The sequence below is a fragment of the Phoca vitulina genome, unplaced genomic scaffold, assembly GCF_004348235.1.
Source record: "Phoca vitulina isolate PV1807 unplaced genomic scaffold, GSC_HSeal_1.0 scaffold15, whole genome shotgun sequence".
NCBI classification, from domain to species: Eukaryota; Metazoa; Chordata; class Mammalia; order Carnivora; family Phocidae; genus Phoca; species Phoca vitulina.
Window position 1 is genome coordinate 30,964,918 of NW_022589718.1, and position 26,511 is coordinate 30,991,428.

Below are 26,511 nucleotides of genomic sequence, written 5' to 3' on the forward strand. Positions count from 1 at the left end.
AATTTTAGTTTTAGTAAATTTCCATGATTTAGCTATTTCCATAAAAGAAAATATTGAAAGTGACGTGTCTGACCTTTACTAGTTAAGATCAGTTACTTGCTCTCAAAATGGACTGACTGAAATGATCTTAAATATGTCCTGAGTGTGGGTTATATAAAGGGGTTTCTGAATGTAGACATCACTGCCTACTCTGAGTGTTGCCGGCACTGATGACTAGATGCAAACTCTTAAATTGCTCCATTGACCACTGCAGTGTGAACACGAGATAAAGTCTAGAAATGCTCTTGCAAGCAGTCGACTAGTATATCTTTGATGTATTCCAGTTTTGATGCCATACAATAAGCTTACACACAGATCTTAAGAATTACTCCTATGGGGAGACCAAGACTATCATTCATCACACGGAAAGGGGCTACATAAAGTTTATTCCTCTCTAATTATAAAAAAGAAAAGAAAAGAAATGTAACCGTGTCTTAATTCTTTGAAACATATATGCATCTAATATCCATACCACTGTAACCTGTTCTGGTGTAACTTTGGAGTATGCCCTGCTCAGTTCCAGTGGGTAGAATATTTTCTCTATAGCCTATGCCTTATCTTTATCAAGATACATTTTCTCTCTCTGTATATTGGACAATCGTCACTTCCAATTGGATCTTTTCTTTCTTAAATAGGATGTATTTGGCATGAAATACTTTCATGCACAGATTTCATGAAAAAATTGATATAATGTTCTCTTTTACCCTAAAGATAGATATAGTCAGAGTTACCACTTAAAACTAAATTCCTTTCGATAATTCTCATTTTGAAGTGATCCTAAAGTCTTTTACACACAGGAAAAGTCATATTCCTAGAAGGTAAGACAGGAAAAAGATCCACAAAACTTATTTTATTCGAGTATGTTTGAGAGTGAATCTCAATCTGAATATACCCAGCTTCTCATAATGCAGGCAGCTCAGCAACCACGTCTCCCTTCACAGTGCCTCAGAAATGAAAGGAGGATACTCTTGTTTTTAGAATTGAAGATTTTAACCTTATCCAAATACTCAGACGGCAGGAATAAATACTTAAAAACTGTACATTTGTTTCTACCTTGAATAATGAAAAAACAAGAAGTTTTCTAGGTAAAAAGTTTAAAGGAATTTATTAGCTGTTTGACCTTGATGCATGTGTATAACTGCAAAACAAAAAAACTGGAAATAACACTTAATTGGAAGTAAGGAAACCTAGTTTCTAGTACTGGATCTGTTTAAAAATTTCCATTTGAATCTCTTCCTCGGCGCTGCCTGTGGAGGTGGCAGCCATCTGTTACTGGGCATCATGGCTGCCCAAAGACATCTGGTGAAGCCCAAAATTGTTAAAAAGAGGACCAAGAAGTTCATCCAGCACCAGTCAAACCACTATGTTAAAATTAAGTGCAACTGGCAGAAACCCAGAGGCATTGACAATAGGATGCGCAGAAGATTCAAGGGCCAGATCTTGATGCCTAACATTGGTTATGGGAGCAACAAGAAAACAAAGCACATGTTGCCCAGTGGCTTCCGGAAGTTCCTAGTCCACAACGTCAAGGAGCTTGAAGTGCTGCTGATGTGCAACAAATCTTACTGTGCAGAGATTGCTCACGGTGTCTCCTCCAAGAACTGCAAAGCTGTTGTGGGAAGAGCAGCCCAGCTGGCAATCAGTCACCAATCCCAAGGCCAGGCTGCGCAGCGAAGAAAATGAATAGACAGCTTGCTGTGCACATCATATTTGTGTTAATAAAACCATAAAACTACCAAAAAAATTTTTCATTTGATCTTGCACAAGTTGCCTCACTTTCCTCACTAATTTAATGAAGGTGTTGGAATATTTTATCTGTCAGACTCCTAACAGTTCAGAGATCCTAGAAGTTGATGATGGGTAAACCCCCGTGTGCTGTCCCTTTCCCACGTGGAATTCAGAGGTAGAAACAATAGGACTGTTACAGAACCTGGACTGGATCGCCCAACGGAAGAACCAAGCGCACCTGGAGATCTTGGAGGCTAGGAGGTTTATTTAACGCTGGAGCGCTCAGAGGAGAGTGGTCTCCAAAGTTCTGAGCCCCAAGCACAAACAAAGGGGGCAATTTATACACTTCTACTTCCGCATACTTGGCCTTTGGGGCGTGTGCTAAGCGGGGCAGGGAGAAGAACCCAGAAGAGCCCCAGGACAAGGACTGGGACCCTCCTGCTGGCTCCGTTGGCCCTCTTAGGACACAGATTTTCCTTATCTGGACTACTTCATTTTTAATTGCTCCAAAGAGTATTTGTAAAATATTGAGATTTTTCATTAAGAGTTATATTACAGTTCTCCTCTGGCTGTTTTTTTGTTTTTGTTTTTGTTTTTTTTAAGGTTTTATTTATTTACTTGAGAGAAAGTGAGAGCTAGAGAGAAAGCACACACAGAGGGAGAGGGAGAGAAGCAGACTCCCAACTGAGCAGGGATCTCCATCCAGGGCTCAATCCCAGGACCCTGGGATCATGAACCAAAGGGAAGTCAGACATTTAACCAACTGAACCACCCAGACGGCCCCTCCTCTGGCTGTTTTTTTTTTCAATTTATCAAGTTTGGTTTTCCACAGTTCATCATAGATTTGCTAAATAGCAATCATGTTATTGTTTTTAGATTAACTATTGAATTTTATTTTCTTACACTTCTAAAACATGAGGTTTCTAAACATGGACTATTCTTGCCTACTTTCTAGCATAGCAAACAAAAAAGTTTTGGGTTAACCGCAATACAATTTAAATTTTATTTTGAATTGAAATGATGAGAAACTCAGTGAAACTGTTGTTTCAATCAATGATATGTAATGCATATCAGTTATTATAGAGACTAAATAATGTCAGAATTTTTATGTGCATTGGACACCCAAGCAGACAATATGGGTTTCTTATTCACTCATTCATTTGTTCATTCACTCATTCATTCATCCATTTGACAAACATTCAAGGAATACCTCTTATGTGTGAGACCCCAAATTAGTTTATGGACATAAAAAGATAAACAGTCTGTACTCTAATGATTTCAGCTCCTCCAGAGCACTGCTTCTCCAAAATAATATGTTATAGGAATTTTTGCTTCTTTCTGGAAAATAGGCATGGTGAAGGAAATTCCCACACTTAGTTTCTGAGTCTATTCTTAGTCTATTCTTGTCTACTTTCTACCATTAACAAGCAAAAGTTTTGTATTAACCAGTAATACAATTTAAATGTTTATAAATGTATCAGTTTTGTTCATAATTTTTTAATACAAATGTATTTATAGTTTCCTAACATTTATGCTTCTTTATAAAAATGAGTAGCAATGGGTACTTTAATAAAAAAATATCAAAAACATTTTGTATGTTAGGGTGCCTGGGTGGTGCAGTTGGTTAAGTGTAGACTCTTGGTTTTGGCTGGGTTATGATCTTGGGGCTGTGAGATCAAGCCCCACATGGGGTTCCGTGCTCAGGGCAGAGTCAGCTTAAGATTCTCCCTTTACTTCTGTCCACCCACTCCTGCTCTCTCTCTTTCTAAAAAAAAAAAAAAATCTTTATACAAAACCATTTTATATGTTATTCATTTTTTCAAATATTTCTGTTTTGCTCAATCTCCATTTGGAAATAATTTGATTCACAGTCATAATCCTAAGAATTAGGCACTCTATTAAAATTTACTTGCAATGTATTATTATTTTCATTGAAAGATTAATTTTTATTAAAAGATTATATTATCTATGTTTCGGATTAATTTAGCAAATACAATAAATCTTGCCTTTCTCTAAATTCTTCATTTTAAAAAAACAATGTGTTGCAAAATATCTTAAGGATCTAAGAGTGAGTTAAAAACATATAATGGGTTGGGTTGGGGGATGGGGTAATTGGGTGATGGGCATTAAGTAGGGCACTTGATGTAATGAGCACTGGGTGTTATATGCAACTGATGACTCACTAAGTTCTATCTCTGAAACTAATAATACAGTATATGTTAACTAAATTGAATTTAAATAAAAAATTAAAAATATATAATGGGCTAGCTTGCGGATTATTTGAATATAACACATTTTAGAAAAAAAAACAAAGAAATAAAATACTTACCTGTTAAAGGATTGTTTATTGAGTAAATACAATAGACCAGGAAAGTTTTCAAGTTCTTAGAATTTTGAGATTTGGAAAATATTGTCATTCTGGTTAAGGATCTTAAGGGCAGTACATAGCATGTAAAGCTTCCGCACAGTGGAACCCTGTGAGAGACAAAGTTTTGGGGAGAGCAGATGAGAGCATAATTTCTCAGTGCACTTGATTATTTGTCTTCAGTGAAGTCATATTGCCCTTCTCATTGGAATCCAGTTTTCTTCTGGAACCACTCAAAAGTATTATTTTACTTCTGAATTACTGAATATGTCACGTTGTTAATTTACTTTTACTCATCCTTACATAATGGAGAAATAAAACAAATATGCAATTTTTACCTGATTTTCATAAAGGCCAACAGAGAAGACTTGTAAAGTTTCTATGAACGTTTTTCTCCTACTCAAAATACTGAAATTGTGAGGGAGTGGATTTCTCAGCACCTATGATTAATGTTTTGCTGAATATGAGAGCATAATTTATTTAGAAACAATATTGGAATTATATGGTTGCCAAAAATAGAATTATATAATAATGCATTTCTTAGTAGTGTAAGCATACTATTAATGTCATTATTAAAATATTTACGTGTTCTTAATAGCAGAGACACAGATCTATCAAATTCATATGGTTCTTTTCATCATGAATTTCTTTAAGTTAAATATATAGAAAGTAGCATATTAAGTTAACCAAATTCTCGAATCTGTAATGACCCAGAGTAAAGTACTAAAGAAAAACATTTCAGAATCATCCTGTTTGTTTTGTTTGGCTAAAGAATTATCTCATTTAGATTTGTAAAAAATGAATGAGCTATTAATATATCAGAAAATTTTAAATAAACATCTAAACTTGTGGCTTTAATTAAAACTTTAAATTATCTGGGATCCCTGGGGCCACACTGAGGCATGGAAATTTAAAGGAGCTGAGGAACGCTGCTTTCTTAGTCTGAAATTTCAAGTTTCTACACTGACATGGAAAAATGGTGCATTTCTCCTTAAACCTGGCACATAAGCTCTCATTTTCAATTCTTGTCTGGTTCTAGAAAGCATGGTATTTCAACCATTAAATAGCACTGTCACTGATCTCTAATGTATTGAATTAGTAAAATAAGCTATTGGATAATTTAATTAGTAATTTATAACAATTCCAACACCATGTAATTGATGTGGGGTCTGAGAGCAAACAGTCAACAAATAATTCTTGGAACATTTTAAATGCAAAAAAGGTGGTTTTATTAAAGCACAGGGACTCTCACCCATGGGCAGAGAGAGCAGCACTGGGGTTGTGAGGAGCGATTGATTATATACTTTCAAGTTGAGGTGGTGGTGGAGAGGGGTGGGTAAAGACAAAGGAAGTTTCCAAAAGGACTTCTGTATGTTAAAGAAGACTTACAGGTTTCTGGGGGCCTAGCTATTGTCAAGCTAAGGTGGTTTTGTTCCTCTAGCCAGGCATTAACATTAAGAGAGTTGGGAGTTGCTGGAGGCAGGTTCTAAGCTGAGGGCCTCAAGTACTTATCAATGAGCTGCAGGTTATAAGGAAATTTAATTTTATCCACTTTCCCTTCTGCCTTTGTTCTCCACATCATAATCGTCTCTTTATTACCTGAATGAGTACAGTGAGAAATATAATCATTGCATATACTCTTTGAGTTGTATTTTTAGATCTTTCTAGCTAATTTTTATAATTTATTTATGTCAATAATAATTTTATTTTCACTCTTCCAAATGCCTTTGAGATTTGAGTTTCATCATATTTATGTCTCATAACCAACACTCTGCCCCAAATGGTATTAAGAGATGCATGATAGCAGCCCATACACAATAAATAAATAAGTAAATAAATAAATAAATTAATTAATTAATTAAAAAGTAAAAGAAAGACGAGCACTTCATTAACAGAAGTTAGGACTGTGAGAATTCCCTCTACTTACAAGCTTAATATGGTTCACAAACAAGAAGTACAATACCCTTGAGGGTGTTTTTGTTGTCAGGACGAGGAAGTGTGGGTGTAACTGGCTTTTAGTGAACAACCAGAGGGGCCAGATTTCCTGCAATGCCATGTCCATTATAACAAAGAATTATCTTCTGTTCAACAGAATTCATGAATGTCCTAAATAACTTAAGGCAGTGTTTTTCAAACATTACCATGTTTATACATTACCTGAAGATCTTATTAAATTGCAAGTTCTGACCAGTTCTCAGGTGAGACCTATGTTTCTGATTCTCAGACTACGTTTTGAGTCACAAGTCCTAGGGGTCATTAACATGCGTGGAAACCTATTTATAAATTTTTGAGCTAAGAAACTACTTCTGTTTTGTATGTAAATGCAAACCATTTGGGGCACAGTTCTTATATACTTGGAATTTTTCAGGAACGCAAATATTTGATATGGAAGCAAAATTGTACCTCGTTCAGACTTTACCAAAGATTGCATCATTTTGGAAAAATTACATCACCACCAACAGCAATGCTTCTGCCTATGTTTCTAACAAAACATACTGTATTAGTCTGGATGGTACCTGCCACAAAAATAGTAATTCTTCATATACATGCAAGCATTTGACCTTTTTTTTAGGTGTAATAACTAGTTGTACCTACAAATTTACATTGCAAAATTCTCATCATTTTTATAATAAATTTATTTTATGTATTCTAATTGTGATGATAGTGATATTTTAAACGATGTGTATATGTACATTATATTTCTATGAATTTTATTTTGTAATAGGAAATGAGGTGTAAAAAGTATTTTCATGAAAAAAGTGGGACATTGAGTTTCACAGGGCTGAAATTAGTAGACCCTCTCATGCAGAGGGTTTGTTGTGGTTCTGCTTTATTGTGTAAGATCTTTTTAACTCTTTAAAGATTTGGATTTACAGTACAAGAAACCTATCACTGTGGTTTTAAAATCATATAATTAAGAGTAATTTTATTGTGTGTAACAAGGGTACCCCTCCAAATTCCCCACCAATTAGTATGGAAATATTTTCCCCTAGCCTCTTTGGTAGTAGCAGCATTACCTGGGTTTGTTTTTAGAAATGCAAGAATCTCAGGCTCCACCCAGATTTACTGAGTCCTAATCTACATTTTATCAAGAACTCCAGGGAGTCTGTATGCTCATTAATATTTGAGAAGCACTGCTCTACCTTGAATACGGAAGCTCAAGGTCCCTAAAAATTACTACTAACTCTGTATCACTATGTCTAAGTACATCTAACTGCACTAATCTCTAAGCACAAGGGTCTTTAATTCAACTAGCAATTCCTCCCTTATCCTGTATTTGCTCTTCAAAGTAAACCAATCTTTCTTAATACCTAAGACTCAGAAATTTCTCATCATACTAAATAATGGAAAACCTTACCTCATACCTAATAAACCAAAAAAGCACTAACTTCAGTCATTCTAAGATACTTTCCTTGTAAAGGGGGACGAAATGGGAAGAGGCTGTCATCACAAAGAGTTTAAGGTCATTTTCTGTGAAGACCCAGCCAGGACCATCTGCTAAAGAGGTTAATGGAGGAGAATATCAAAGGAAAAGGGATGAGTCCTAACTGCAAGGTTTGAGGTTTTTGACTGAGTTGAGACTAGACCAGAAGTAAGGATTCCTGATTCCATCAAACATTCTTCCTGGAACTAGGTTTAATGTCCTGTATATAAACATTAATGCCAACTTGGAATCTCTTGATTATACTCAATAGCAACTAGGAATGAGTTAAAACGAATGGACAGGAAAATATTATTTGTTCCTTTTCCATTTTCCAAATTTGCATGAGGAAAGATTTCCATCATTTTTGGGTTTTGTTTACATATTGGTTTTTTTTTACTTCTGTTTGTGTTTTACTTTGCCACCCTAAATCTCTCCAATTTAAAACCTTAGAAATAAAGAGGTTTTAGTCATACTTCTAAATAATCATTTAACTCAAATTTCACTCAAAATGTATACGCACTGACAGTTCACAGCTGTTAGTCAAACAAGGCTCACGCATGCTTCCTGCTGCACACGCATTGCGGCTCTGATTACGCACCTGGTGGTACGATTTGCTCAGCCTGGGCCAACGGGCACTTCCGGTCATCTAGAATCCTGCTATCAAGCAGCTAAAACACAGACGATTCAATTGCCCTATGAAAACTCTTAAAGGGGTTTTGTGAGCATTCATTATGAACAAATGTAAAGGGGGAAGTGCATAGTCTCTTAGAGTTTTAAGTTCCTGTTGTTGAAAATTTGAAGAGGCATTTTACAACCTCAGAGGAAACTTTTGGTGTCTTTTTTCAATATGCCCTTGCATTTTGTACGCCCTCTAAACATTTCTTAGCCCATCGGGACTCACACACCCTCAAGCTGACCCTGTACCTGCTCGTGACAATCTACTGAAATATTGCCTCCTCAAAGGTATGTTGTTGTTTTAGAATCTGCTTTATTTTACTGAATCTGTTTGTTTCTGCTAATATCACATGTGTCATGAACACGCAAAGACATAGTAGGAAATCTAGCCACGTTCACAGGTATACAGCCAGGTATGACCTAAATCGAGCACCACATAAATGCTTTGTCAGGGCAATCAGATTCTCCCGTTCCTATACCAGCTTCTTCCCTGTGTGCATTAGCCTGTTTGTCCTTGGGATACCTTTTTATCCTTTTATAGACAAGACCAATAATTCATGAGAGAGCTGGGAATAGAAAACAGTTCTTCCTATTTCCAGCAGAGTATTCTTGCCACTAGGTTATATTGACTCCTCATACACATTAGCTGTTTCACTTGCACACTGAAACAGATCAGTATTTTTGATTGAGTTTGACATTTTGAAATTTAACTACAATAGCTTACCCTATAAACAGGAAGTGACTGTAAAACAGATGTTCTTATTTAGAGAACATGTTACCAAAAGAGCAAAACACTAAATTTGTCCTTGCTGTAATTGTGTCATTTAAACCAAGAGGAACAAGTCAGAGCCCTAAGACTAAAGAAACCCTGATGGGAAAATTATGCCATCATTCAATGTTATAAGATGTCACCTGAAGAAAGAATGTGATTTAAGGTTCAACACTGTTCCCAAGTGATATGAATACCAATTTCCAAATTCTGGTATTACAATTACTGAATGAAAACCTTCCAGTATATATGGAAGTAAAGATTTGTGGATGATTTTTAATAAATTGGGGAAAAGACTCATCCTTAAACTCTGGAAACCAATGACTAAGATTTAAAATTTTGTGAAAATTAATTCGGTGCATTCATTAATCATGAGCTTTGTCTATGAAAGTTAAGCAGATGATTTCTGTTTGTTTAAAAAAAAGACAAATTTAACATGAAGGCAGTCAATTCCAAAAATTTATCAATGTATCATGAATATATGTGTTAAATGTATTTTGAGGACTATTGCAAATTGTTTATACGGGTTTTTGAAGAAGAAAATGAGTATTTTCAAGCATTTTATCTGGAGAGAGTACTCACCACTGGCCTGTGATGCCTTCCAAGATCATCTACACTCATCTACCACTCCTCAGAAAAGATGGGCATGGGGACCATATTAGTGCCTAATAGATTAATTCACCTGGTCACAATTGATGGGACAATGGTGGATAAATGACACAAGTTGGGGCAAGGTATTTGGAATGAGCATATTAACAGATTTTGTCAGTTACATACGAAAAGCCAAATAGTATATGTGGTCAGTTAAATAAGAGAAGCCAAATAGTATATGTGATTGTTCTTTTTTTTTTTTTTTAAGGTCAGAAGTAAGGGTGCCTTTTGGAGAAGCCATAATGACCTATGACTAACTGGAGCTGAGATCAGATAGCACTAATCTGTTGAGAGAGGAAATGAATCAAACACTTAAGCAGATGCTGTCATGAGAATCTCTATACCTTTGATGGAGATAACACAGACTTGGTTCTTGCCTTTCAGGAATAAGTCCCAATGTGATATGTCGGTACTTAATTTCCTGTTCCCAAATGATGTGGTATCTGCTAATTTCTTTCTTGCCAAACAAAAGCAAACAATAAAAATGTGCTCCATTAAATCAACTTGACTGGGATATTATTTGTGGTGTTATGGCTATAATATTCCAAATTTTCTTAAGTCAACCAAATTCAGATATGTAATCTTAAAACTGTATTTCTAAAACTGACTTTGATTTTTACTTTGAACCTGCCTCATTGCACAGAATTTAATCTAGACATGTAGGAACTGTCAATTGAATAGTCCTCTTAAGATACATAAATTGGGGGACTTAGCTGGCTATTGGTGGAGGATGAGACTCTTGATCTCGGGGTTGTGAGTTCAAGCCCCACATTGGGCATAGAGATTACTTTAAACAAAAGAAAAAGAAAAAAAAAAAGATATATAATTTAATTATAGTCTAGTTCAGAAGCTTCATTTTAGGTATTCTCAGCTATTCTCATCATCCTGGAGAGAATCATGGACCTATCAAGGTAGCCTCCATAAGAATCTACTTAGAGAACTGGAAACATGCCAGTAGTGAGCATTAGATGGACCAGAGATCCATCATATTTCTGAATAAGATGGTTCTGGGCTGGAATCAGCCACTGATTTTCTCATCACTTTGGAAAGAAGATGTCTCATAGTAGCTCATACCTATGATTCATCCTAATTTGCTGGGGGCAAACTCTGATTTCCCTGGTGTATTTGGCTACATATTTTATGTACTCTGAGGTACATAGCATCATGATATATTTCTCTGATGTGCAACTCCTTGAATCATGGGATGATGAAACAGATTTCCATTATTACTAGCTTCTAAGTTCAACAGTTAAACATTACACTTCTTTTTCAGGCACTTGAGAATATTCTCACAGGAATCATAAGGAAAGAGATTATCAGGGGCCACCTCTCATATCTAGCTGCACCATAACCTACTTGGTCATTATCACCAGAAAGTGAAATGGATGTTTTCTGATGTAGTTCCTCATTCAAAATTCTTTTGTCTTAGATAATCCCTAAAATTCAGGGATTTCATTTCATAATATTTTATTATTTACACTTACAGTATCAGAATAGAGTCTTTGTCCCCAAAGAACTTGTTCTTCTATTCTTCTTGTATTTCCTGAACTTATTTCTAGAGAAAATGTCAGAAAACCATTAAGCATTGGCTAAGTAATTGAAAATATAAATAAGAGGCATCATGGAACCAATACTGAGCTGTATACAAGAGTATAGAATCGTGACAAAACAGTACATAAGTTCGGACTTTTTTAGAGGTGTGTATATAAACAACCCCAGTGATTAACCATCCTATCTGTGGTAATAACTAAAGGAGGGGAGTATTTTTTTAACAACAACAACAAAAAACATGCTGAAAATAAAAGAAAGAGTAAGGATAATGAGAAGAAACTAGACACACCAGCTGTTGCCATTTATATTGAGATAATCCTTATTAGAATAAAATGTGAACAGGCATTTCCATTATCCTTGGAACTTCTGTTTTCATAGATTTCAATAATAATCATGCCATGACCGCAGTGGCTAGTGATAGCCATTTAGTGAAATAAATCAAAGCAATACATAATCATCTTACTTGGTTTTTTGCCCCTATTCTGAGCAAATAAATTGCCTGAGCATGTCATGTTATTTTTCTCTCCACCTCACTGTTCACCTCCCCACCTTCTACAGACATCCTGTGTTCCAAGATTATTAGAGGAAACTTAAGGCCAATAGTTCAAAGCAAGTAATTTTCATCTGTTAGGAAGGGGAAATGGATGAAATATAAGATGTCTGTTTTGTGCCTTTGTATTCTTTCCTCTGACTGGTTGTTGGTGATTATGTAGTTTAAGGATGATAATAGACTCAAGGGATCATAAGATGCTCTATATCTATAATTCATCTCATTAAAGGTATGTGATTTATATATTACCTGTATCTAAAAACATTAAAGAAATTTGATGCACCTCAGCTAAAAGAAACATCAACATTAAAACAAGGTAACCTAAAATGGAAAACCAATAATTTATTGGTGTGATTATTAGTCCTTCTCACAAGTATATTTTCACATTCAAGGTTAAATAAGTTATATCTCTGAAATGCTACGAATCTATCCAATAGAGGAGGAAGAAATCCTCTGTCAAAGGGTGATGAGGAAAAAGTCATTTTAACCACAAAATAATACAAATGTATTTTATTAATATTCTAATAATATGATAAAATATGGGATTTTTAAATATTAATTTATAGAATACTTTAATTTTAAAGAAACTTTACCCTCAGCATCTTCTGGTTAAAAATGCTTTGTTAATAACCAGAAGAATTAAATTTACCATAACATTAATTAAAAATAGTCAAGAGAGTTTGTAGTCAGAGAGACATGGTTTAATAAACCATATATGGTCACCTTTAAAACATTTGAAAATCATGTTTTAAAAGATAACTCCCTGGGGCACCTGGGTGGCTCAGTCAGTTAAGCGGCTGCCTTCGGCTCAGGTCATGGTCCCAGGGTCCTGGGATCGAGCCCCGCATCGGGCTCCCTGCTCGGCAGGAACCCTGCTTCTCCCTCTCCCACTCCCCCTGCTTGTGTTCCCTCTCTTGCTGTGTCTCTCTCTGTCAGATAAATAAATAAAATATTAAAAAAAAAAAAAAGATAACTCCCTAAGAACATGATTCAAGATTGGTTATCATTTTGGGGATCCATTCTCTTCTTTTAAAAGAATTATGAAAGCTCTGGAACCTACTGAGAAAATTTTAGGAATGTTTTAGTATGTAGAACCTAATTCCAAAAATTTTGAACCAGTGGTGAATTTCTGCTGTTTTTTGTAGGGGCAGAGAAAAGACACTGAATGACTTCAGGAATAAAATAGCCTGAACCTTTTTATCGTTCACATTAAATTCCTTTTAATGAGTCACCCAGGGCTGATATAATTCTTCCATTATTATACACAGATTGGGAAAGAAAATGTTGCAGCCTGAAAACTTCAGACAAAATCCTGAATCTAGTCAAGGTAAAGTGGCTTTAATAAATCCCAGTCCACTTACAAGTTTCAAATCTTTAAAATCCTGCATGAATTACTTCCACATCTTACCTGGCCTCCCTTTTATTTACTTTGGAATAAGGAGTGGATAATATGCTAAACTCATTACCAATTTCCTTCTCTGTTTTTTTTTTTTTTTTTTTCACTTGGCATATTCCCCAGAGGCCCTGGGGAAGGCTGCTGGCAGCCATTTACATATATCTTCTCTCTGTAGAGGCTGTTCTTGGGAAGGTGTAATTTATTGTCTTTACTTCCTTCACAGAAATTTTTTTCAAACTCCTTTCTTCTTCCAGCTAGGTCATTTTGAACTTCCCCTCTTTATGTTCCATAAATCCTATCAAAGAGTGGTGAGTCCCAACAATAGTTCCACATTGTGGAAGCCGACTCAGAATTAGAGAGATCTCTCTTGATGCCATAATGTTCATAATCCCCAAATCAACTATGCTTTTTTTCCCCAAAAGGTGAACTAGAATTCATATGATCCTTGGTGACATTTATCTAGCAGACAAGAAATAGTCCAAGTTTTCTTGTAAGCTTCAGGTTAAATGTGCAGTTCAGTCAACATACCAAAAATTTTGAAATGCACGTCAGCCCAAGACTTGCCCCTGAGGAAACCAACCAATGCATTAACAACCAAAGAACAACAACAATAGGACACTACCACTTGGGAAAATTTGCATAGATAGATAGTTAGATAGATAGATAGATAGATAGATAGATAGATAGATAGATCAAGATGAAGATACAAAAATGTATGCATATAAATGCTTTCCTAACCCTGGTTATGATGTCAAATGCTCCCCCACACAATGTAAGAAACTTAGGGATGCACTTTTTCTTTCCATATCAGTTTTAGAGTCAATATTATGAAGAAAATCACCATCATCTATAATGACAGCAAGGTCAATGTATTTGCCATTCTACAAAGTGCTTCAGCTTCCATCACCATATTAAAAATAACATGGTCAATAATCTTCAACAAAGAAGGGAAGAATATCCAATGGAAAAAAGACAGTCTCTTCAACAAATGGTGTTGGGAAAATTGGACAGCCACATGCAGAAGGATGAAGCTGGACCATATTTTTACACCATACACAAAAATAGACTCAAAATGGATGAAAGACGTAAATGTGAGACAGGAATCCATCGAAATCCTAGGGGAGAATATAGGAAGCAACCTCTGTGACCTCGGCTGCAGCAATTTGTTGCTAGACACATCTCCAAAGGCAAGGGAAACAAAGGCAAAAGTGAACTATTGGGACTTCATCAAGATAAAAAGCTTTTGCACAGCAAAGGAAACAGTCAACAAAACCAAAAGACAACCGACAGAATGGGAGAAGATATTTGCAAATGACATATCAGATAAAGGGCTAGTATCCAAAATCTATAAAGAACTTATCAAACTCAACACCCAAAAAACAAATGATCCAATCAAGAAATGGGCAGAAGACATGAAAAGACATTTCTGCTATGAAGACATCCAAATGGCACACAGACACATGAAAAAATGCTCAACATCACTTGGCATCAGGGAAATACAATCAAAACCACAATGAGCTATCACCTCAAACTGGTCAGAATGGCTAAAATTAACAAGACAGGAAATGACAGATGTTGGAAGGATGTGGAGAAAGGGGAACTCTCCTACACTGTTGGTGGGAATGTAAGCTGGTGAAGATACTTTGGAAAACAGTATGGAGGTTCCTCAAAAAGTTGAAAATAGAGCTACCTTATGACCCAGCAATTGCAGTAGTGGGTATTTACCCCAAAGATACAAATGTATTGTTCTGAATGGGCACGTGCAATGTTTATAGCAGCAAAGTCCACAATAGCCAAACTATGAAAAGAACCAAGATGTCCATTAACAGATGAATGGATAAAGAAGATGTGGTATACACACACACACACACACACACACACACACACACACACACACACACACACAGGAATATTACGCAGCCATCAAAAAGGAAAGCTGATGTGGATGGAACTAGAGGGTTTTATGGCTAAGTTAAATAAGTCAATCAAAGACCATTATTATCATATGATCTCACTTATATGTGGAATTTAAGAAACAAAACAGAGGATCATAGGGAGAGAGAGGAAAAAAATAAAATAAGATGAAATCAGAGATGGAGACAAACCATAAGAAACTATTAATCATAGGAAACCAACTGAGTGTTGCTGGAAGGGAGGGAAGTGAGGGGATGGAGTAACTAGGTGATAGACATTAAGGAAGGTACATGACATAATGAGCACTGGGTATTAAACAAGACTCATGAATCACTGTTCTCTACCTCAGAAACCAATAATATATTATATGTTAATTAATTGAGTTTAAATTAAAAAAATGAAAAAAATAACATGGTGTAATACCTACAGGTAGTATAAATATCAATATAACAATGAGAAACTCAAAGACCTTCCTGGAATTCAATAGAGATGGAGAATTTTTTTTTCTCACTAAATGATGACTTGGGCATTAAGCTCTTTTCTAAATCAAATCAAATACCACTTCTATATTTGCACAGTCAAATTGAACTGATTTTCCAGGCTTCATGCCTATTCAGTAGAAGTATCCAGACTCCATCTCTCACTTTTACCACTAAAATCTTTACTTTCAGTAGGCTCCAAGCAAGATTCTCAGTTTTGTTAATGAAAAGATTATAGAATTATGGCAGCTCCAATATACCCTGGCATTGCTGTTGATCTTGAACTCCTATTCTTCTTTTAGTGTCTCCATTTTCAGTCTTGTAATAGACTGTGAACTAGAGTTGAGAAAAATGAAAAATTGCATAAGATGTTTTAACAAAACCATCTGAGAATCAGTTTTTGATGTCTCAACCATTGTAATCATGCCTTGGTTCGAGGAAGGGAGAGTACTTTTAACAGATTCCATATGTGTACATTAATTTTTCCAAGTAGTAAACATAAACAGACTTCCACATCTCATCTACACCAAAAAAATGTAAGTGTTTTGATTAAAAAATAACTAATGGCTCTCTTCCTCGGCGCTGCCTGTGGAGGTGGCAGCCATCTGTTACTGGGCATCATGGCTGCCCTCAGACATCTGGTGAAGCCCAAGATCGTTAAAAAGAGGACCAAGAAATTCATCCAGCACCAGTCAAACAGATATGTCAAAATTAAGTGCAACTGGCAGAAACCCAGAGGTATTGACAATAGGGTGCACAGAAGATTCAAGGGCCAGATCTTGATGCCCAACATTGGTTACGGGAGCAACAAGAAAACAAAGCACATGTTGCCCAGTGGCTTCCGGAAGTTCCTAGTCCACAACGTCAAGGAGCTTGAAGTGCTGCTGATGTGCAACAAATCTTACTGTGCAGAGATTGCTCACAATGACTCCTCCAAGAACCGCAAAGCTGTTGTGGGAAGAGCAGCCCAGCTGGCAATCAGAGTCACCAATCCCAAGGCCAGGCTGCGCAGCGAAGAAAATGAATAGACAGCTTGTTGTGCACATCATATTTGTGTTAATAAAACCATAAAACTAAAAAAAAAATAACAAAAAATAACTAATGGACATATACTAATTTTAGGAGTAGCTATAATTAGGTAATATTTAACAAATATGAAATAACATTTTCTAGGCTTGTTCCTACAGTATTTTTTAGCTGTACCTGAACTGTCCAAACTTCAGAGTTTAGAATTGATTATGTGTCATGGGGAAGTTGAAATCCATTCCCCTCTTACTTTCTAAAATCACAAACTTTCTTTCCCTTATTTTTGTCCTGACATTCTAGAATATAATGGGAGTGTCAGAAATTTAGGTTTTCTGACATAGTAAAAAGATATTTCTTTTCTCATAGACATACATACACTCACTTCTATCTCCCCTATATATGCACACACAGACACACACACACACACACACACACACTATGGCAGTGAACCTTCTGGACACATGGAATGACATCTTCCTTGCCTTTTGAATTTAGGTATGGCTATGAAACTTTCTTTGGTCAATGAAAAGTAAGCAAAATTGATGTGGTCATGTCTAAGTAAACGCATTTAATTGCTGATATTTCATATAACAAATTTCCCTTTCACCTAAAGTTCCAAATAGTACAACTTTTATCGTTTTGAGTCTCAGACAAAGGAACTATCATAATCTCAGCAATACTTCAGAATAGACATAAGAGGTTGAGGTTTAATGGATTGCAACTTTTTTTTTTAGCAATTGAGCATTATGGTTATATTCATGCTTCATTTGTTAACTTATTCATTTATTTTAGAAACAATATTAGTTACATTTTGTATAAGTTTCTAAAATTAAGAGGTTTAGAAATGAAATTTGCTTTTCAAGAGTAATACCAGCTTTAGTATTCAGCCCTATCTCATATTATCTGCATGAGCTGCTAACTTAAGAGCATTCCATGGCCAACTAGGTGAAATATCTCCAGGATAGACAGTACATGTGGATACACCTGTGAGGCACAGAGATCAAGACCTTCACCATTTTGTAAGAAAAAAAAAAGACTAATAAATATAAATAAAGAGTGAGAGAGGGAAGAGAGACAGAGAGAAAACTAAGAGCTAGGGCTTTGGTTCTCAACATTTAACTTGCCTCAGAATCAAGAGAGCTTGTTAAAACACAGATTGGTAGGTGTAGAAGACAGAATTCTAAGATAGTTCCCAAGATTCCTGGTTCCAGGTCCATATATGCATTCTTGAACTTATTCAACTCAAGCGCTAATTTAGTTGGTGCTGTGAAGGGATTATTGCAGAGGTAAATGAGGTCCCAAGTCAGTTGACCTTATGAGAGAGTGATCATCTACATGTGCTTGACCTAATTTTAAATCTGGATCTAGAGGTCAGAGACATAGCAAGTGAGAAATCAGAAGCACTATAAGGATATGGTGTACCACTCAGGCTTAAAGGTGGAAAGGACCACAGGCAAGGCATTATGTTGGAGCTGAGAGCAGGCCTTGGCTGAAAACCTGAAATGACATGGGACTGCATTCCTTTATCTACAAGGAACTAAATTCATCCAGAAACCAGAATGAGCTTGGAAGTCGATTCTTTGCTAGAGCTTCTAGACAAAAACTTAGCTCAGCCAACACCTTGATTTCAGCTTTGATACCACAAGCAGAAAAGCCAGCCTGCCATGATGAATTGTGACCTGCTGATCTGTGAGTGAATATATGTTGTTGTTCTAAATTGCTACATTTTTAGTGAGTTTTTGTTTATTTTTGGTTTTTAGATTTTATTTATTCATTTGACATTTGGCAGAGAGAGAGCACGCACAAAAGCAGGGGGAGTAGCAGAGGGAGAGGGAGAAGCAGGCTACCCGCTGAGCAGGGAACCTGTTGCAGGACTCGATCTCAGGACCCCACGATCATGACCTGAGCCAAAGGCAGCCGCTTAACCAACTGAGCCAGCCAGGCACCCCTGTTGTTGGTTATTTGTTACACAGCAAGAGAAATTGAATATACTGGGCCTTACCCCCAAAAGTTTCTCATTCAGCTGGTCTGAGGTAGGGCCTGAGAATTTGTACTTCTAACAAATTTGCAGATGTTACTACTGCTGCAGGTCCACAATTTGAGAACAGCTATATGGAATAAGGGCTTCGGGCCATGAGTGACACAAGTAAGACAAACGAAGAAGTGACGGTGATTGGGTTCTGCTGTGTGGGAATGCTTTCTGACTCCAGTCAGTTGGCATTGTGGTCAGGTATCAATAAAATGTAAGTTAATAGTGTAAGTAAGGTTGTTTTAGGCTTTGATATTCCTGCTGAAGACTCACAGTTGTTTAATCAGAAGTAAGACCACATTGTTTCTTGGTTCAGCTTTCATTGGTACTCTTGTTTCTATCATTAACCATCAAGGAAACACCCAGTTTGCCAGGACAGTGACATAGATGGCTTGATGAATGGACTGCTACTTCATCTGTCATATGGTGGTATCCAGGAGAGTAGGAGAAAATATAATTTTTAGAATGTTTAGATAATTCTACATCTGGACTCTGAGTGAATCTTCCTTTATTTTTTTATTTTGTACATATTAAAACTAATATGCCAAAATTGAAAGAATAGCATAATGAACTCACATGCTCTTATGAACCAAATCAACAAGCTTTAACAATGAATGAGAAATGGCCAACCCAACAGTGAGTTAAGCATCTGACTCTTAGCTTCGGCTCAGGTCATTATCTCATGGTGGGATAGAGCCCCAAGTTGGGCTCCACACTTGGTGGGGAGTCTGCTTGAAAATTCTCTCCCTCTGCCCCTCCCCTGACTCGTGTGCTCTCTCTTTCGCTCACTCTCTCTCTCTAAAATAAATAAATAAGTCTTAAAAAAAAGAAATGGCCAACCCTGTCTCATCCATGTCCCCATTCAATTTCTCACACCTCAGTGATTATTTTGAAATTAATCCCATGCATCATATATCTATCACTAATAGGATTTTATTTTTAACATAGCTATAATATTTTTAACACAGCTATAATATTATTTTAACATCTAATAAAAATGGAAATACTCAGTGTTTTGAGATAGGCTGTTACTGATTTTCTTTAAATTCATGTCCAGATATATGGGTTGAGATTAGAATGTCTCTTTATCTTTCCTGCCTTTCCGGGGAGGAGAGGGGAGTCATTTTTTAGAGACAATTGGTTTCTAGCTTGGGGAAATCTAAAGAAATTCATTTGATCCAGAATATGTAAAATTGCTAATATGTATATGAGTTTAAGAGCTAGAGCTGGGAGTAAGTAAAATGCCCCACATAATGAACAAGAACTCAAATCACAAATGAAAATTTTTGGAGGAATTATAACAGACAGGATGGGAAGGGAGAGATGATTTCTGCATGAAAGAGTGGAACAGAAGCCCATATAAATGTTTCAGTATGTCACCTTCTAGTGCTGTTCTAATTTTGTTTCTGGAATCACAAACAGAAAATGGTGTAATCTCATTTCTTAAAATCAGTTAAGGGCTAAATATCACATCTTTGTATCACATCAAATATCTTTGATACTGAAAGAAAAACTAATAAGCAAGATTTGTTAAGGTAAAGATTCTGCAGACAAAAGAAATGTGACACCTCACATTATCTTTAGTGTTATATGACTTTCTAGTCTTCCTATTAAAATGGGTTTATTTAGAAAGATAACAGTCCACTAACTTTCCTATATTTGCTATGAAATAAATAAGTGATGTTTGTGTTTTGATTTCATTTTAATGGCAGACATTAGAGTATATATTTGAAGTTCTAAGCAATATGTCTGTCACCAAAATTTCTAAGTTTCACATTCTACTTGTGCTTTCACAAAATGATGAGCTACATGGCAAAGCACATGAATAGTTTAAGGAGTACATCGTAAGATCGCTGAACAAAAATTCTTTTAAATTGTGGGTAAATATCATTTTTCAAACTTATTCTTTCTCTGTCACCTACAAATTGCATTTGTTGAAAATTATGGAATACTTGTTATTAGTGGTAATAGAAGAAACTTAAGTCAGCAGAAATTGCCTAATTATTCTATGTAAAGAGAATTTACTTATAAATGACAGGAAGAATGTAAGTCTCTGGAGCAGTCTTGAAACTTCACAGAATCTTCTCCTACAGAATTGAGGACCTTCAGAGGCTGATATATATCCCTCATGTACACCCTAGGATTTTATAAACCTGGTAGTTCTTTGTTTTATGGCATAACACAAATTTTACCCCAGACCACTTTTCCAGAGTGGGGCATCTTGGTAGAGACAGAATAAGTAAGTAAGTAAGTAAATAAATAAATAAATAAATAAATAAATAAATAAATAAAGCATTCACATAAATAAATACATTTACATTTGTATGTATAAAGATATATACTTATTTACATTATGTGGATGTTCATATATAAATAAATATGTATATACTTGCATATTATATTCCCTTTGCCTGAAACATTTGTCTTTATGTCACTCAGTTCCTTTCAAGTCTCATTCAAGATTCAGCCTAAATTTACTCTATACCTTCTATCCCCATCATCCTATCAACAAATAAAATTCTCCCTGATTCATAATACCAAACAGTATTTTTATAATTTTATCTTATAACAGATATTCTTCAGTTTGCAAATTCAAATAGTCAAATTGCGTAGAAATCATTGCCCAAGTTAACATTTAACCATTGTTAAATGATCAAATGGGTGAATCAATACATATACTAAAGTTAATAGAATTTGTTAATAAAGTAATACCTCAGTTACTGACATACACTGGATAGTCATTCAGAAAATCCTTTTTATTTCCTTTTTGCTGAACATAATCCTAGACTATATATCGTGGCTAAAATTGCTAAGTGAGTCCATGTGATTTATTTTAATCTGAGTTATTTGAGTCATGTATAATACCTCTAGTCATGATCCACTAAATATTTCCTATGTGGTCCTCTCGTCTCTTTCTCTTTATTCATCTGTTAGCTGAATCACAAATCCCCAAGTAACTTTAATTTTGTACAATCTTTTAAATATAACAGCCTCTTCTAGAATGTGTGGAGCCAGTTCCCTTTCCACTCCCATCAAATTTTACCTGGGCGAGAAATAACGTTTTCTTGTTACAGCAGCTAGTGTTAATTTAATTAATACAAAAGTCATTATCAGAAGTGGGATACTGAATTGAACTTCCTCAAATATGTCTCATTGTTGGTCAGGCAATGAGCTACAAGGATATTGACAAAAAAAATTGGAAAGAGGGATATCTCTATTATGCAGTGAGGAAACAAATGTCTAAAATGTCACCTATGATAAGTCATAAGGCAGACTACCTGTCTATTGAACCTCTAGCTCTAGCAGGAGAGATTGGAAAACCGACGTTAGTAATGCATGTTGGTGGCTATTAGCTGCATTTAGCAAGGTATTAGAAGAATAAAATGGCCTCAAGTTATAATTGCCTTATTTGCAAGTAGAAATGAGAGGAAATGGAGAAAGTGCAGATATTTGAGGCCACAGCAGATTAGCTTCTAGACCCCAAACGATAAGAATAAATTTTTAAAATATTTTGAACATCAAAACCCTTTTGACTTAGTTTTGAAAATAAGGTAAGACTAAGGTCATCAACTTCAAGGTCACCTCTACTAAACTGAGCAAGAATACCATGGAGACAAGGAAGAAGTATGAAAAGTTGAAAACTATCGAAGGCATCTGGAACTGACTGAATACAAATATATGAAAAGAATATTTCATTTTTAAGGGAATTTTATTGTCAAAGAAACTGCAATTCCAAACTAAAAAAGAAAATCTTTGACAATCATACTAATCTGGTCTTAAAATTTTACCAATAGGAGGTTGGCTGTAAAAGTCATAGCCTCCTAGGAAAGCATCCTCCTCAACACTCACCTTTCTACTGATGCATAAATAAAATCCTTCCAGCTTTCAGAGCCACAACAGGGGGATCTATGTTCAAAGGAGCTCCTCCCAGATAGCAGCTTTGAGGTCTAGTCAAGGCACCGTCTCTACCCCGAGTGGGGGTTTGAGAGCTGCCTACCACCTGACCTGCTCCTGCTCCCCAAGATTTCCTGTCTGCGCTGATGGTCGTGTTTCTCCCATCTGTCTCTTGTGTGAATTAGAGCTCGCATTGTTGTTGTGTTGTACACTTTCCATTATATATTTGTTTCTCAGGGAAGGTTTCAGATAAATCGTCTTTTTAATTTACAGGTCTCCCATAGCTCAAAAAACAACATGTAGATTTGAGCCTGTGGTGGCTAAATGAGCTTTGGGACTATGTCCCTTGGAGAGCCAGCAAGGCCACCTGTGTCGAGGCTAAACAGGTAAACCGCTGCTTGGTGAACAGAAGGGCAGGCTGTGACAGAGAATGGCTGGATGTGTACATGTCCTTACGCTTTGGACACACAATCACATCTTATTTTTTATCCTCTTTTTCATAGCTCCTTATGACGACATTCTGGCCAATGGGTGATGAGTAGATGCTATATTCCACTCCTCATTAAAACACCTTCTCCCACATGTACACACAAAAAGACATGACATGAAAAAATAAAACAGAAAATAAAATAAAATAATATAAAATTGCCATGCTGTCATCTATCCATTTATTCCTGGTCAGGTGACTGGTTTAACACCCAGTCACCTTGGAAGCTGTGTGAGAAAAGCTGCTGCCTGTCAGTTTGGGTTCTGACAGGGCGTGGGAAAAGAAATCGCCTCCTGCGCGTCTCCCAACAGCCTCTCCAACACACACTAGATTAGACTTTGAGCAAGAAGGAGACTTGTATTGTATTATGTTAATTCCCTGAGATTCGGGCATTTATCTATTACAGCAACTGACATTCTATTTTAACTAGCAGAGTAAACTTCAATTAAAACCCAAATTTCATGTATAGGTTTGATAGAACAACTCAATAAATATCTATACTCTCCCAAATATCATTTAACAGCCTTCCAAATATTTCACTTTCATGCATTTCAGCCCTCTTTATACTTTTAAAATGCATATACATTTCTCAAAGTACAAAATATCACCGTCTTTCCTGCCAGTCTGACCTGGGGGTCTTACTTAGGCTAACCTCTCCTCCAAGCTGCCTACATCAATGTATTTACCCGAGGGCACCTTTTCTATAACTGCTTTTAAGATCCAAAAGAATAATTTCTGTTTTTCCTGCTTTGAAAATGATAACCCTGATTAACCACTCTCAGTTTCTCACATTGCCTAGGAATCCACCAAGGAGGTGGCTAAACACACTCTATACATCTAAATAAAATACATTAACATTTTCAAAATGTTTTCTTATAAGATATGTATATATTTTGATATGCACCTAAAAAATCTGTGTCACAGGAAAGACATGGCTATTTGTCCTATTTTTACTAACAAGTAAAAGCCTGAGAGTTGGCTTGCAGATCATCTAGCTGGTGTGTGACTGACCAGGTCTGTCTTTGGATTCCCACTTGGGGGACTTTCAAACTCAGCAAAGCGCTATTGGTTCTTAACCTAGGACAACAGATCACTACTGCTTCCTTTTAAAAACTTTATTCCTGTAACAAAACAAAACAAAACAAAAAACCCAAAAAACCTTATTCTTGAGATCTGAGAGAGCATAATATACTCCGCGTACTCTTCAGTATCTCTTAGTTTCTTAAACATTACTGGTACCAGTTTAAAAAAAAAAAAAAAGTTGATTGGATAATTGTTTCCAAGCTTCATGTCAGTTATTCATTCGTTTGTTCATTTTTTCTGAGAGGAGTAACTTCTGACCTTCCCAGGCATTCATAGCTATCTCCTCTCTTGGGAGTTTATTTATGGCCACACGCAGTGCTTCTAGATGAAATTTCCTGTCTGTATTCCAGATACAAGGAAACAGTATTAGGCAAGGAGTCGCACCTCAATGAGGTTTGTGTAACTGTGTATCTGTAACCTTTGAAGAAAACTGGGGAGAAAAATGTGGAAAATGTTCCTTTACCTGCTGACTTCATGCAGTATCTATAAAAGTAGGCAAGCTAGCATCGGCCTTTAGCAGTATTTCGAAAAGACATGCACATTCTCGTTAGTGGCTTGTTATTTCTTCTGGTCTCCTTCCTCGCTGATTATTTGTCGTTGATCATATCTTATAAATACTTAAACATGTTTTGTCTGTATATCACATGTCTGGGTTTATGTGTTTAGTGGGAGAGGGGATAATACCGCCACCCTCGAAGGACTGATTGAAGGATTAAATGAGAAACACATGGGGAAAGAATATATTACAAAGACTACAATAATCCAATTGTTGAATAGTATCAGATACACAAAGAAAAGTGTTTGGTTAAATTTTCAGAATCATTAAAAGGGAAAAGAGAGAAGGATAAAAAATAACAGTATCATAATTAGATTAGATTAGAGACATCACCTGGGACCAGAGCCGGTTAGTAGGGGAATCCTCTGCTGAAGCCCACCCAAGGCTATACGAGAACAACCTGGTGCCATGAATGCTTGTGTTATTTGGTCATGCCTCGTGCTCTGGGGCAAATGGGGTTTGCTGCTTTTTTTAAAAATGGATGTCAGGACTCGTGAGGCTCTCACAAAAGTTGGGCTACACGGAATTCTCCAGGGAAGCCCACCTGAAATAAGTGGTTCCAGAGAAACCTTGTAGCTGGGGATACAACTTTCTGGCAGGGGAGGCCATCTAGAAAGACTCTCTCCCCAGAATCAGGCAAAATATACTGGGACAGAATAAGTGTCTTCAGCTTTGGGTAGTCGGCCTACTCCCTTCTCTGCAGTAATTCCTAATCCATGGGTCTGAGAGAAAACGGCTGTCTGCAGACCCCTTGCCCATTTCTGTAGCCGTCTGGAATTCTCATTTACTTGGCACCACAGCCCCGTGGTTCATGTAGTGGTAGGCTTTTCTTCCAGATAGCGGGACTGAGTTCTGCTTTGGCTGCTTTATTTTTTCAAGAAAAAATAGCAAAGCTTGTAATGGGGGGGAGGTGAATTTGAATAGAGTTCTGTATGACCTCCAAATTACCCTTTATTCTTCTTTGCATGCTTTTTCTCAAAACATCACATATAAACGTTTTTCAGGGAAGGAAACTGAAACTTGAAGGGATTAGCTGACTTCTGGAAGTTGTCATGGTCTGTATGTGGCTTACCATTCTCTTTACTCTCTTTACTTTAAATTGTCATTTTTTACAAGAAAAAAAATTTACTATGTGAGGTGATCTGTGTTAACTAAAGTTATTGTGGTGATCATTTCATAAAATATATGCATATCAAATATTTGTACACCTGAAACTAATACAATATTTATGTCAATCATATCTCAATAAAACTGGAAAAATGTTTAAAATTAAAAAAAGTTGTTATTTTACCTCAGAGTAACATGAGAATTGGTAATGTCCACAGTGATTTTTGATTTATTATTTATTATTGAAAACAATGAAAATACTATAAGCCACAGTTATAAGCCTCTGAAAATATTCTGACTAACTTCAATGGATGAGATTTTTGGTTTGAAGCTTAAAAAAATCTGCAGTAATGTCCATATAATTTTGTATCCCAAACACAGGAAATCTCAAAAATTGGATCCTTTCTAATTTATCAGTGAAAGAACTAGTTAATGGAGATGCATATAAAAGAATATTCCTGTCATGTTTTTCTAATGATTTTTCACATCAACAAACCATGTATTCATTCTTTGTGCTGTTTAAAATAGCATGAAAATATTTCCAGCTTTATCTTATGGCAAAGGGCCACCACATGGGCCCATTCCTGAGGAGCCATATGGCAATGGTGCCGCCATCTGCTTATCCTGATACTCCTTTTCCTGGCAAAACTTGGACCCGTATGGGTGCTTTGTGTCTCATCCGTGTACATCATGAGGAGAGGCAAAATCAGGATCTACACTTCTCCTTGGAAACAACTTTTCATAATTACTCGGAACATGAAGATCATCTCTTTTCTATTTACCTTCTT

The 26,511-nt window shown here is 36.2% G+C and overlaps 2 protein-coding genes across 2 annotated transcripts; both read left to right on the forward strand.

Annotated features, from left to right (window-relative positions):
• The first annotated feature begins 1,213 nt into the window (after positions 1-1,213).
• LOC116637774 (60S ribosomal protein L32-like) lies at positions 1,214-1,722 on the forward strand. Its single transcript, XM_032413262.1, has one exon. The coding sequence runs from the start codon at positions 1,321-1,323 to the stop codon at positions 1,720-1,722; it is 402 nt and encodes a 133-aa protein (XP_032269153.1). The 5' UTR covers positions 1,214-1,320.
• A 14,400-nt stretch (positions 1,723-16,122) lies between these two features.
• LOC116637775 (60S ribosomal protein L32-like) lies at positions 16,123-16,569 on the forward strand. The gene has a single exon (XM_032413263.1). It carries the CDS (start codon positions 16,162-16,164, stop codon positions 16,567-16,569), a length of 408 nt encoding a protein of 135 aa, XP_032269154.1. The 5' UTR covers positions 16,123-16,161.
• The last annotated feature ends 9,942 nt before the right edge of the window (positions 16,570-26,511 follow it).

Coding starts and splice junctions, on each gene's coding strand:
- LOC116637774 (XM_032413262.1), top strand. CDS start 1,321: ATGGCTGCCCAAAGACATCTGGTGAAGCCCAAAATTGTTAAAAAGAGG.
- LOC116637775 (XM_032413263.1), top strand. CDS start 16,162: ATGGCTGCCCTCAGACATCTGGTGAAGCCCAAGATCGTTAAAAAGAGG.